The sequence below is a fragment of the Poeciliopsis prolifica genome, unplaced genomic scaffold (genome assembly GCF_027474105.1).
Source record: "Poeciliopsis prolifica strain line A6 unplaced genomic scaffold, Auburn_PproV2 SCAFFOLD007, whole genome shotgun sequence".
Classification (NCBI taxonomy): Eukaryota; Metazoa; Chordata; class Actinopteri; order Cyprinodontiformes; family Poeciliidae; genus Poeciliopsis; species Poeciliopsis prolifica.
The window spans coordinates 1,941,908-1,955,912 of NW_026562382.1; the positions used below are offsets into that span (position 1 = coordinate 1,941,908).

At 42.6% G+C, this 14,005-nt stretch overlaps 1 protein-coding gene across 1 annotated transcript; it reads right to left on the bottom strand.

Annotated features, from left to right (window-relative positions):
- Window positions 1–570: 570 nt before the first annotated feature.
- Window positions 571–13,014, bottom strand: LOC129361435 (endoribonuclease ZC3H12A-like). Its single transcript, XM_055032278.1, has 6 exons — window positions 12,831–13,014; window positions 5,932–6,786; window positions 3,802–3,941; window positions 3,431–3,665; window positions 3,075–3,181; window positions 571–2,334 (listed from the first exon to the last, which is right to left on the bottom strand). Exons 2-6 carry the CDS (start codon window positions 6,684–6,686, stop codon window positions 875–877), a joined length of 2,697 nt encoding a protein of 898 aa, XP_054888253.1. The 5' UTR covers window positions 6,687–6,786; window positions 12,831–13,014; the 3' UTR covers window positions 571–874.
- Between the last annotated feature and the right edge of the window lie 991 nt (window positions 13,015–14,005).

Below are 14,005 nucleotides of genomic sequence, written 5' to 3' on the forward strand. Positions count from 1 at the left end.
CTCTGGTAGATTAAACAGACAGTCCTTGTGTTTTCGTTGAGTAAAAGGCAATAAATTAACATATCTTAAATAACAATAATAATAAAAAAAATCTTGATCCAGTGTGAACATTTTGGCCTACTCTTTGAAACGGTTCATTCTTCTGCTGTGAAGAAAAGAGGGAGGATGTTTTGTGGTTTTAGGAAAACAAAATCTGTGCTAAGACGTGATGAAGTAGGAAGTGAGTCGACAGGGGAGTCGGAGCAGAGGAAATGGCTTTTTCTCAGTGGTGAGAAAAACAGCTTGGGGTTTTCAAGTGGAGTTTTTGCTATCTTTTGTGGGTGCCATTACAGTTTCACTTCCCTGCGGGGGGAAATCCACAACATCTCACAACAACCGATGTGGCACCTGTCGGCGCAGGCTGACGAGCTGCATCGGCTGAAGCTGAAAGACGATTTTTTGCATTGGAACTGTGTTTCCAAAGCAAACAAGAAAGATAAGAGAAATAAATATATTATTTTGCGCAGGCTGTGTTGACGGCTCAAGAGAGACGTGATGTGATTGCCCCTATAGAAAAAGCTAAGACAAAAATAAGACACACAATAACAGAAAGTGCCAAAAACTGAATTTCAAAAATATATAAATAAAACAAATAAATACGAAGAAATATCCCCATTCAAAGGTCCCCATAAGCTGCCCATCATGAACTATTATAAAAACCGTTTTAATCCCAAACGTTTCCCGTTTTAAGTGCTGAAATAAAAGACGCATTTATTCAAAGATATGGTCGTTTTAGGACTTCTATTTGCAAAGATACCATTAGATGAACAGCTTCCCCAAAGCTATTGCAGCCTTTCATTGCTGACTTGATTTTAAGAAACAAACCTGAACAGTTTTAAGAAACATGCTGCAATTTCTCCATCAAAATTGAGGCTGCAAGCTCTTGAGCATCCGTCATGTGAGGGTTTTTGGCCATCACCTTCCTCACCAAATCTGGTGGGAAGATGGCGCATAAGTTGACGAAAACCCTCTCCCTTAGGTCCTGGTACTGACCCGAGGAAAGATGCCCTGAGTAGTGGCACTCGTTCTGCAGGTGGCTCCTGTGAGTGGCGATGGACCTGAGGGACTGCTGTGGGGCCGGTGGGACGCTTGAAGCTGATGGACCGTGGGGGGACGATGGGAGTTGCTGACCCCAGGGGGTGTGCCAACCTTTACCGTGAAGTGGGGGAAAGCTTTTATAGGAGAACAGATCATAGCAGGGCCTGGTTGATGCCTCGTGGTGGGAATCCCAGTGCGTCTTATGCTGAGGGTGTTGGGTTGACCCTGAGTAGTTTCTTCTACAATTAACTGGTGATCCTTTGTACATTGTGGGGTCCTGGAGGTCACCTTCCCACGAAGTCAACGTGTTTGGACTGAAGGGCGAGTTCTGGGAATCAGGACGAGCAGCAGATGTTTGAGGTAGATGAGGTGGTTGTTCCCCCGGATAGTTGCCTAACAGTAGATGCTGATGCTGTGGTACGATGTTTGCCGAAGGGGTCTTGCGATGGTGTGGAGATGCGTGAGAGCTAACTGAACAAGGAAGTTCCTCAGAGACAGACCCCTGAGCTCTCTGTGGTCTTTGAGTAACAGAGTAGCCATAAGGGGAATGCTGGCCCATCCCCGGGGAAACCCGGCTTGCCACATAACCATACGAGCCACTATAGTGATGATGGTAGTGAGGAAGGTGATGTTGGCACTCGGGGCTGTTGTCTGACATAGAGTCGGGGGAAAAAGAATCTGAGCTAATGCTGCCATCGATGCTGCATTCGGATGGCAGAGAACCTGCTTGCAGATCAGCAGTTAAGAGACTTTCTGTGGTCTGTGGCACCACAAGACAGAGGCTTGAATAGGCCTTTACCAGAGACCTGCAGCCCACCTCCGGAGAATCACATCTGTTGTAACTTTCTACTAAACCCAAACTGCAGGCTCCACTGCTCTCCTTGAGTTGCGCACAGCTGTCCAGATGTCCTAATGAGAAAGTCAACCCTGATGAAGTATGTCCCCTGTTGACGTGGCTTCCCTTGTACGCTTCTGGTTTGGAATAACTTTGGAGTCTGTCCTCAGCGAGGTCAGAGGGCGCACTCCGAGGACTCTGGTTTGGTAGTTTACTGCCCTGTCCCGGTTCGGCTTCAGGCGTCTCTTCTGGTTGACTGCTACTTTGGCTCTTCACCATCTTTGTATGTCCCAGCAGGCCTCTGGAAGATACAGACGAAATCCTGGCACTGGCACGGAGCTCATCGGCCACCGAGCGCTGGGGCTGACTGCCTCTTTCTGGGTGGTAAAATTTACACTTGTGGCCATATGTGCATTTCTTCCCTGGGGAACAAAGAATAGATATATTTTCCTCATTAGTTTACTAGAATCTGAAAAGTATCAGTGCTTCTTGTTAACATGCATCAAAAGTATTTGTTGTTGCTGCAGCTCTTGTAATGTTACGGCCACGTTTCTGACTGGCCACGTTTCTGACTGGCCATTTTAATCCCTTCTTTTTGATCAATAAGGGAAAATCACTTCCTATTTTTGTTTTGACCCAGTAAGTGTGGACTTTCTTCACGGCTCCCTTCCTAGCGTATCTGGAATGCTAGGAATCTTCTTGCATCATTCCCCTGATTGATACCTTTGAACAATAAAATTCTTTTTACCCTTTGTAACCTCTCTCCACACTCTGCGTTAATCACCAGCATACAAAGGCGCAAATAAAAGGCCTGAATGTCGGCGTCTAATCAACAAAGTATTAGTTTAAAGCCGTCCACCTTCGAGACTTTAGGTTATTGCATTCTTCTATTTTTCAACATTTCCCCTTGCATAATTTAGCTTTTTATTTGGTCATTTTTTTAAAACAGTTTGTGGTATTTTAACATACCATCTATGAAAGTCACGGCTGTTTGCTTTGATTGCAAGAGAAATGCTACAAGACCTGGCAACTTTTTTGGGGGGTTGTTGACTTTCTCAGTTCAATTCTAGAAGTGGACCAAACATCTGACCAACAGTCTGATGACAAAAATAACAAACAAACAAAACAAAATATGAAATCCACATATATGTATATACAATACCATAAGGACAGGGCTGCTTCCTGGGTTCAGGGGCAATAGGCCTTTTCCTCAGGAAGTTTTCCAGGCTTGGTCCATGGCGTCCAAGAGGATCATCTGGAGGCATGAATCTAGTTGCACAATTCATGAAATTAGATTGAAGTTAAAATAGTTCAAACACCTTTTTTGTTTTGCAATCAAAAGAATCAAAATCTCATTATCCAAAAGTTGAGTGCACTCTGTTGTGAACAAGTTCCTCTTGCCATCCCGTCAGTTTAATAGCCCTCACTATTCCTGCTGACATGGAAACTTTATCCAAGGAACGTCCCACATGTTGTTTTTGTTGGTTTCACTGACAGGATTTGCCAATAGATGCTTACTTGTCATTGACAAAGGAGTACATCAGCAGGCGCTCATCAATGAACTTCTTCCACTCTGGCTTCTCGTTGGCCAGGTCTCTGTAGTTGTCATTGGACACGATTATGCCATCGGATTCGTATGCCAGTTTGATGATGAATCTGTCATCATAGCAAACCACACGTCGCCCCTGCACACGCCGAGATGGAGTGAAAACCAGTATCTTGTCTTTCTCTAGTCGCCTCAGGATCTCCTGATCTACAAAAAGAGAACGGAGGACAAAGTGGTAGAGGAAGACGTTGGTGAGCACTTGCCTTTGTCTCATGGAGGGTGAAGTTTCCCTCCAGCAGTGAAGGCACATGCACTGTGCCTTCAAAGCGGGGGTTGTCGTTACCGGTGATGAGAGCATCAGGTCGCGACTGCTCCTTTCTCCAGGCGGGGACAAAGACCGTGATGTCACGGTGACCTCGATCCAAGAACCAATCAACAGCCAGCTGGATCCCTTGGCACGAGAACACTTCCTTATTTCCATGACTGCATTGGCAGAAAGAGATAAAAGGTTTATTTAGTTGTTGTCACTCTACAGTTTGACAGTTCAGCTGACTTTCAGCCATGTCTGCGTATAATAAACTATTAAACTGGAAGATTACATTTTACCATGACAGAAGGTCTGAAAAGACTGAACTTCAGTCTTTTCAGTTTAGCATAACTAGCAATCAGTCACTGACATTTTACCTCTCCCACAATGCAGTTGTGATTAACACAGGAACAGTGCCTCAGGAGTGAATTGAAAATTGGTTGTTTCTCCACTGCAATTGGCTGTGTATGAAACTATTGAAACTGAAACATCAGCCATCTGGAGTCTAAACACCAGGAAATTCCCTGAACCTATTGTCCTGAAAGAAAAACATTAAACACATACAGACAATAAGTGGTTGATTAGTCCTATGGTAAATTTTGCTTCATCCATCACTTCAACTAGCTTACACGGCATAGGGAAATTTTGGCAAAAAACACATCAAAAACGGTTATTGTAAAAAAGAATCATGGAAACTGAATGTGCATCGGAATCTTAAAGAATGTTCCCGTTGTATGAAGGAACGCTGACCTCCCACCACTTGCACGCAAAAATGTTTTCTGCTTGCTTTTCAGTAAGACTGATATAATTTGCCAAGGTTGAAAATTGACTATCCAGGTTGTCTTAAAGGTGTGACTGATGTTTCTGTTGTCAAAGTCAGTCTCCTGTTGAAAACTCAGCATGCATCATCAAGAGGAGAATAAGATGACAAGAATCTCAAGTCTTGCATTCATGTCCCAAAAGACCAACCAGAGCTGTTTGGTTTGCTTTAAACATTCCAGATTTTGTTTCCTGATATGTTTATCAGGTGTGAAAGCAAATCTGAACTCAAACAAACTCCAGTACATCTGGAAAAATGAGTCTTCCTTAGTTCACTAGCAACTGTATTATCAAGCAAACTAAAGACAGAAAGAAATACAATACATATACAAATGCATTATTTCTGAATATATCTCTGATGTCAAAGCTTGAAATCCTTCTAACGCCATGGCTCGGTGTCTCTGTGACCCCAGCAGGACGCCATGCGCTCTCCCTCTCTGCTCTATTTTCTGCAGGATTCCTCTCATGCATGCAGAACAACTTGCTGCTTCACCTGTTGCTCATCCTGACAGCACTGCTGACAAACGGCTGTTCAACTCTGTGATCTTGTTTGGTCCACTTTCAGAGCTGAGAAAATCAACAACCCTAAAAAAACTGTCAGGTTTTCTTCCAATCAAAGCAAATATATAAACAGTCATAAAACAAGAAGAGGAAAATACCTGGTTTTACATTTTTGAGCACATTTTAGCTCAGTGTGTCTTGGAGGACGCATGTTTTTGGAAATGCTAGCAGCCATCTTGGAAGACATTGACTTAAGCTATGAATCTTTACAGACTAGAAAATACAAAAAGATACTCCTGCTGCAATCAGTGTTATGCTAAAGATCTAGAAGATTTTTTGTATCATTTTTATTTTCTTGCCTTTGTGGGGATAATTTGGTGGAACCTCTGCCTTATGCTGTTTGGTTTTACTTCTCTTGTCAATGTTTTTCTGCCAAGTTTCTAGAGTGGACAGCATTCAAGAAAAATCTAATGCTGCTTGACGCAACATCGGCGCCGTTAATTTTCCTTGCTCCTGATTGGCTAAGCCTCCAACAACAGAGAGTCGTGTAGATGTTAGCTTCTGTGGTCGTCCACTGTGCATATTAATGCATATTAAAGTAGATTCAGTGTTTAAAATAGCCTGCTAGAAGCGCTACACCTTTTGGTAAAAGATTTCGGATCAGAAAATATATCCAAATATGTAGATTTAAGATCACATCACAACCCTAAAAAAATGTCAAAAGTGTTTGCCAATGTCAAAATTCAGTAGGTTCTCCTATTATGAAAAAACCTGATCATCGCCTTTTTGAAATGAATCTGTTCTGCTGTCCTCTGTTTGCGGAGAAAGAAGAGCTTTGCTCCTCACCTCATGGCTACGTTGCTGCCGTCTACGACGACGGGCCGAAAATTGTCTTTGTCTTCCAGCAGGGGCGAAGGGGACGGCAGCCGGCAGGACTCCAGGGACGAGCTGGAGGCCAAAGAAGACAAAGAGGAGGAAGGAGACTGGGACACAGCTGGACCTTTCTGCTGCTCCATCTCCGTCTTTGTCCCCAGCTTGACCAGCTCTCCCAGCATGTCGTTGATAAGTGCGTCTGGGCCCAGCTTCCTCAGGACCAGCAGCACCAGATCCTCAGCGTAGCCCAGCTTCAGAGCGAACTCGACCTTGGCGCGGCAGTCCGAAGCGAGGCCCGCAGGCGCTAGCTCTTTCGACCGCGTTAGATCTCCTGTGGACAGGTGTGGCGCCAGGTCCAGCCTGACCTGCTTCCACTGCAGAGAGGCGCTCCGAGGTAAGCCCAGCTGATCTCGGTGGGAGATGTCGAGTCCGGAGTCGGAGCCAACCTGATGCTGCTCTTCCTCATTGTCGGAAATGGCGCTCTCCTCTGAAAAATTGCTGCTGCTGCTGCTGCTGTAACTCAGATTTGTGCTGAGGCTGTTTGTGCTCCCGCCGATGCTGTAGCCGCTCCGGGTTTGGGCGCCGCCTCGGACCTGCAAGACGTCAGAGGCCTTCAGTGTGTTTGTTGGCGTCTGCTTCTCAGCACCATCCACATGGAGATAGTCCAGATCCAGCCCCAGGCTGAGCATGTGGCCAGTTCCATCCTCCAGATGGTCCTTCAGGCCCATGAAGCCTCTTCATACATCCAGCTCCTCTTCCTCTGTGAGCTCCCAGCCACCGGATCGAGTCCACACCAGTGTCTGGTATCTAGCTGCTCACAGTCAGGCCCTGCAGGGGAAGCAAGGAGGAACAAAACAAATTGTCAGTTAGTTTTAAAGAAAATGCAGGAATGTGTGACACTATCTTGCAAAAGCAAACTGTGCATGTTTAAACTGCAATGAAAAGGAGGGCAAACATTCCAGGTGATCATTTACTGGCTGTTAAATCTTCTTTATCATTGTCAAATTTGTACTGATGAGCTCTGCTACCAAAGCAAACAGATTAGCACAAAATGTAATCTGCCGGTCATAACAAGAAGTCAGCGTAAACTCAGACGGCGTATAAAACTAACATGGCAACGGAAACTTAATCTGAAGTCAAATCAGCGCAGGGAGCATGAGACGTTCTTCAAGAAGGATTTGTTTGATCCCTTTGGGTTCCTGAAGACCTGTGTCACAAACACAGACAGGTTAGTAATTATGATAATAAACCAGTCTGAACCTGTAGATGTAATTTTCTAACTATTTTTTTCAGGCATCATTGGGAACGATTAAGTAGAAAACTATGAAGTCACATAGCGAAATTAAAAGTAACGATACCAAACTCCTCCACTGTAAGGATTAGAAAAAAAGAAAAAACATGAAAATTTATCTTCCACCTCCAAATTATTCAAATAGTTTCTCTGAAAGCAAAAAACAAAAACAACTTTAAGTCACAGCTTGTTCTCGTTTTCATAAAGGACATGAAGTAATGTTCTGTGTCGACAAGTGAAACCACCAGACAGAAAGATCGACCTTTGAACTAAAGTCAAATGTGTGTCAGTGATGCAAGTAATTAAAAAAAAAAAAAAAAAGCCCACGGCAAATTTGGCTCAAGCATTTGTTTCTTTGATGTGTCAAAGCCCAGGCTCAAGTTTTCATCTTTAACTCAATAAACTGAGCACACCTTCGTCGCTTCACATTTCAATTCTTAAATCTGAAATGTATCCAGACCACAGAGCAGCCGAAGGGTTGAGCTGCATCTGACTGAAATCAAAACCGCAACTCGTAGGTTTGTTATAAGGCCCAAAACTTCAGAAGAACGTCTCTTTAATCTGTGACTGCAGACCAACTGCTTTATGCTTGGACAGGCTGTGCGCTCAGAGTCGGTTGTCCTGATGCCCTGTGGTTATTTGGGCCACTTGATATCCAGCGTTTCTCCACATCCTGCTCTGGTTGTCCCTCATCGACTGTTTTCTTCTTTTCAAACAATTCTCTGTCAACCCAAAAGGTGGCTTTGCATAAAACTCCAGACTGTTGTCCGTCGCATGTTGGATTTCACTAAAAATCCCCCGATTCCCCCGTTTGTCTCCAACACGTCACGATAATTGTGATTTTGGTTTCTTAATAAGCAACAACATATGTAAATGTTAGTTTGAGCAACTTCCATCTTGATATTGTAGTTTATTTCACTGCGTTCCTCCAACGTGGGACACAGGCAATGACAAAGTAGCAGAAAAGAAGAAGTTGACATAAATAAAAGATTTTTCTGAGTTATGATTTGATAAGTTAGTGAAGAAATGCAAGGACTCCAAGAGTTATCCTGATAGTAAGACAAGAGGATGTTTTATGAACTGCTTTTTGAGCCAACCGCTTTGTTGAACTACTTTGTAGCACTCTGGGGAAAAAAGTAGCACAGTGTTTTGTTCGCATGTGTCCAGACCACATATTTAAAAAAAAAATCCTTAAGGATTTAAATAATGGCTCTTTCTGTTACTATAATTCCCTGGATTTGGGTCAGCCTTTTATTCGCTCCACGCTTAACAAACCTGCGTCTGTTGGTCGTGATTCAGTCACAAAGAAGCTGACGGTTGCAGACGAGTCATTCGATAACTGCGCCTATTTTGACTGTGGCCCCCTTTTTTTTTCTTCTTTCTGTCGCTTTTTATACCAACAAAAAGCCTGTTTGCTGCGTAGGTTTTTGCTGCTGTTTGGAAATACCCTTGAGTTTATAGGGTACTTCCGAACCATCGCAGTGGTTTGTCTTAAAATTTCTCTGATTGTATCAGACGCTCGCGGATGTGCTCGAGACTGAAGAGACGAGAGGTGGCTGACAAAGCAAAATAAATAAAAAAAATTAAAGTAGGACTGATAAACGACTTGAAAATACCGCAAGAAGTGAAAATTTAGACTGCAAATTGCATTTTAGTCATTTTGCTCAAGGTTGAGAAAACAAATCTGGTGGTATTCACAGGCAATAAATCAGTTTTCCTCCCGAGGAGGTTCAGCCGTACCTGACCTGCTTTTCAGAACGTGGAGCAGCTCGAGTTCATTTTCAGAAAACTACCACACTTCCTCTGAAGCTTCGACGGTGAATTGTGAAGGAGCAGAAAGGAGCTGAGCAAGTAGCTATGCAAGCTAATACGAGAGTTTGCACCATTTTTATTTATTCTGAAATAACACATAATCTTACGCCACTATGTATTTCTTTCTACGGGTTTCGATTCATTGACCAGTGTCAAAAAATAGTTTATATCTGCAACATATTGGTTATGGGAGTCGAAGACCCATGTGGGAATTTTGACTTCAGGTGATATTCCTGTTGTATTTCTAACTATGAAGTAACAAATTTTTACAACCAAATATAAATAAAATGCACCATAATAAAACTATGTCTTTTATCAAAGCAATAATTATTTTATTTTTCACAATTTCAGTTTCACAGATTATATTTGAAACTAGTTTCTTGAGAAAAAGCTTGAGAAGTTTCAAGAAACGGATTATAAACCTGCAACTTTTTTATTAACCACCATGTTATACGTCAAACGGCCATCTTGGAATTTGAACTCGGGGCTCCTTGAAGATCTCCAGGTTTTCAAATCTGACTCTATAAATTATTCTTTTTGGTTTTCCGACTGAGACCGTGGGAATTCTTGCATCAAAGTGCGAACTGAATGCGCCACGCTTTCAAACTGAACTTGGTCAAATCTCTGGCTTTGTCAATACAAAGCCATGTTTGCACAAAGTAGTTCCTGAAAGACATACCATCAGTTTTACTAAGTTTATCATCAGTACAAAACCTGACATGCAGGGTCATATTTACAAATATGAAATGTTTCCATTTTTGAATGAGAGCGTTTGCTGCCATTTTCTGTGTTTTTCCTGGTTCTGTAGTTGATCAGACAGACACTGATCAGCCTCAGCGAACGCAGCTTCTGGTTGGAAGTTGTGTGGTTAAGCACTCGGCAACAAACCCGACAGCAGTGAAGAGTCTCAGTTTAAAGAAAAAAAAAGAGAAAATCAAAACTATCTCTTTTTTGCTTTTTGCCATGAGTCATATAAACACATATATATCACATTTTGTCTGCCCGCCAACCGATACGAGCCAGTTCAAAAGATCAGAAAGCGTGCCTGTGGTTCCATTTGAGCCCTAATGAGTAATACCTAAAATTGCAGACTAAGGCACCGGAAAGCAGGGGCCTCCTCGTGTCTCGACCCCGACGTCTAATCTGCCGTGGCGCTGTTTGTCATCCTGAATGCCACAAGAGAGCCGGAATAATTTAGACCGCCGACAACAAAAGGAGTACAAAGGGAAGGAGCGAGAGTGAGCCTGTGTGTGTTGGGTGGGGCGGGGGGGAGAAGTGTGTCTGGCTTGCTGTCCTTTAACAATGCAGCTGCCACCCAATCTGTCCCCCTGTGACGGCACTATTGTTCTCTCGGGCCGGAGCAGCATGCACAGACGGAGGTGGCGGTGGGGGGAGGCGGGCTTTAAACCTGATCACCCCCAACCACCCTCCACCCAAAAAAAAAAAGAAAAAACACACACACACAAACACAAATACTTGCAAAACACAGCTGGTGATGCATCAGCTGCAGATAAGATCTTTGAGGAGTCAGCAAAAATGAAAGCTGAGAAAAAGACGAAAAAACTGCTGTGACTGTGAACGTGTTGACTAACACAACCAAGACAACAAACGACTCTTATGGCTCCTAAATTTAGAAATTCTGGAAATTAATAATTATTTTATTTTTACATTAAATTTTGTACATATATGTAAAGACAACGTTTTGATTCACATGTTGCTAAAGCTCCAAAAGAGCAGGCTTTAGTGAACGCCTGTTGTTCACTAAATGGACTATTATTTAGATATAGGAAATTTGATGGTATAATTTTGTCTTGAACAAAATTGGACTCTCAAATTAGTAACTTTCCTTATTTAATCTGGTTCTCATTTTCATAACAGACCTAAAATGTCAACCTTTCTGTGCTGAGCTGTCAACGTCTGACAAATAAAAAATCTAGCAGAACTGTGTTGTGTTGCATTATATTAATGGATTTGAGTCAAAATTACTGCATGTTTTTATTAGTTGAGCAGAATGAACTTCTGGAACCTTCAAAGATTCTGATTTAAAAAATCCTTGCTCAACATCATAATCAAGAACATTTATGTTATGATGATGATACCTGATAATCGCTTTTCTTATTAAGGAATTTAATTGTTTTTTTAATATGTATTTATTTCTTATTGTTCATCTTTTGTTTGTTTTAACCTTGATTACTTGAAGCAGTGGAATGCAGTCACACTAACTAGCTAATTATTAAGCTAATTATTATTAGCATGTTAATTCATGTCCCCAATAGGACATGAATGAAGATCTGAAATAAAACATTACAACACAAACATCATATCATCACCTTCCTAAAATAATAGCCTATTTTTATTTAACCAAAAGAAGTGGTAATTTATTTATTTGACCAAAATCACTTCTAGGCCTTTACTTTAGGAAAGTGACAATACAGAAAACGTAGCTTTTCTGATCAAATTCTCTTAAGTTTCTCCACAGTGAGCAGATGCAGCAGCCTCCACCCTGCCTGCGCTGCCGGTGCCCTGCATGCTGCTCTGTGTCTGCGCTGGTCCGGGGTTAGGCCTCCCCAGGGGGGTTTGTGGGGTGGATGAGCTCCCCTGAGATCAGACCCTGACCGCTCCCTCAGGGCCCAGCGCCGCCCGGCTGCCATTTGCCGGCTAAGCCCGGCCGTGAGCCGGTCCGTCACGTCAGCGACCGGCTGGATGGAGGGACCAGGGGGGCAAGAGAGAGGGGGTATACGGGCTGGAGCTGGGGGAACAGATGCCTACTGAAGCCACAAGGGACCTCCCTAAAAGCATCCTCCTCCTTCTTCTTTTCTACCCACCTTTGCTTCTTTCCCGCAACTGGTGGTGCGCAGATTCATCTTCCATGATAAATATCACCACTGTCTGTCTGTTCTGTTGCCTCTGAGCGGGGTGGGTGTGTGGGGAGGGGTTGGGGTAAATCCTGAAGTTTTGCTGACTGAGATTGCCTCTACACTTCTAACTCAAACCAGAATCACAGATGCTGCATAAAATTTGGACGTTTAGTTTTCCTTGCTTAAAATAAGTTTTACAAAATGTGTGTGTGATATTGTCACCTTCCTAATGGGACATCCTCAAAAGTGAACCCCACATCTGATTAAGGTAAAAATTAAAAAATCCCATAAGTAATCAGATTAGCCTAAAAAACACTTTTGGCAACATTTTTTCTTTCTCTAAACATTCTAAATCATTTGATTTAAGAGGCAAAAAAATAATGACTTGACTTTTTAGGAAGGTGACAATATTTAACAAAATTTATTATGAGTGACAACAACATTAAATTACCTTAAAGTAGAATGTGACAGTAGAGAAAAAACTCATTTCAGGTTTAGAGCAGAAACTGATTTTCTCCCACATAAAGTCCTGTGAAAACCGTGCAACTGCAGTAAAACTATCAAAAAGAAATAAAATACACAGCTAAATACAACTCTTACCAATTTTTATGTACTTTAATTGTACAAAGTCTAGTTTAGACTCCCACAAATAAGTTTTTATTTAAATGTTAAGTTCAGCAAACTGTGTGTCTCTCAACAATTTCAAGGTCTATTGAATAATAGAAAATAGGGTGCAACACAACAGCGTGTTGCAATACATAGACACACATTTGTGACACGGAGTGGAAGGCATTGGTAATATAGGGAGGTTTCAGTTTGTGTGCATTGATTAAAATGCTGCAACCTGCAACAAATCATGCAAAAAACGTGCATAAAGTCAAGCCAAAAGAAAATCGGAGAAACAAACTTACCACTAAGATCCAAAACCAAACTGGAGAAAAGTTCTGTCACGAAACGCAACCTTTGGTCAATTCAGGAGCAAGGCTGACAGTCTAAAGAAGGGGACTTCCCAGTATTGATAGTGGCGAAATAAGCCCAGTATGCAAAGTTATTGGCAATTTCCTTCTTTTTTTTTTTTAAAAGAGAAAAGTGCAATGGGATCCACCTGAGAAAATGAAGCTGAGATCAACCTGTTTCATTCTCCTTTTTTTGATCAGGAAACTCAGTGCAAAATGTCCTGAAGTGGCAGGTTCATCAATGTGACTGACAACAGATGGAGTGTAACTCATCTACCGTCCCCTCCCTGCACTGAGGCTGCTCCGTCTCCCCAAACCACGACAGCTTATCTGACAACTAGCTAACATCTCTCACTCCAAGACTTGAGCAAAGCTTCCTCTCAACACTCTCCAAACATCCCCCGTCCATCTACCAATAAAAAGAGACCACTAAGATATGGTAAAATAGCTCCACCCCTTTTCGGCTCTCTCCTTTTTTAACCTCACACACACACACACAGACACACACACCATGTCTTTCTATCATCACAGGGACTTTGCATTGACTACCATTCATCTCTACAGCCCATTATATTAAACCAAACCATTACCAGTACAGGCCTAACCCTAAAACTCAATTGAAACCTTAGTCCTAAACCTAACCCTTAACCCAAAAACTGCACTTCTTGTTGTATTTCCAAAACATACAATGTAGTATGTTTTTGGAAAAATGGGTCTTACATGGTGAAAAATGCTAAAACACACACACACACACACACACACACACACACACACACACACACACACACACACACACACACACACACACACACACACACACACCGCCGGCTGAACCCATGAATGGACTAGAGGGGGTGAGTTGACAATGCTGGGGAGGGGGTGAAATGGAGAGCCCTCAGCGGGCAGCTGCACAGAGATGCACCTTATTTAGAGGCATCAAAGACGCGTGTACACAGCAGAAAGCATGAGTTGAAAAACAAAATACTGAGGACCCAGCTCAGAGCTCTGTGGAACACCTGGTCCAGTGAGGACGGCTGCTGCCTTCAACTCCTTTGTCTGTGGGACGGGGTCGACTCGGATAATGACGCAAATTATACTAAATGTGGTGTTTGATTCCAGATTAGATGCTA

Coding starts and splice junctions, on each gene's coding strand:
- LOC129361435 (XM_055032278.1), bottom strand. CDS start 6,686: ATGGGCCTGAAGGACCATCTGGAGGATGGAACTGGCCACATGCTCAGC. Junction 3,942..5,931: donor GGCAGCAACGTAGCCATGAG/GTGAGGAGCAAA, acceptor CTGCCAATGCAG/TCATGGAAATAAGGAAGTGT. Junction 2,335..3,074: donor GAAGCAGCCCTGTCCTTATG/GTATTGTATATA, acceptor TTTGTTCCCCAG/GGAAGAAATGCACATATGGC.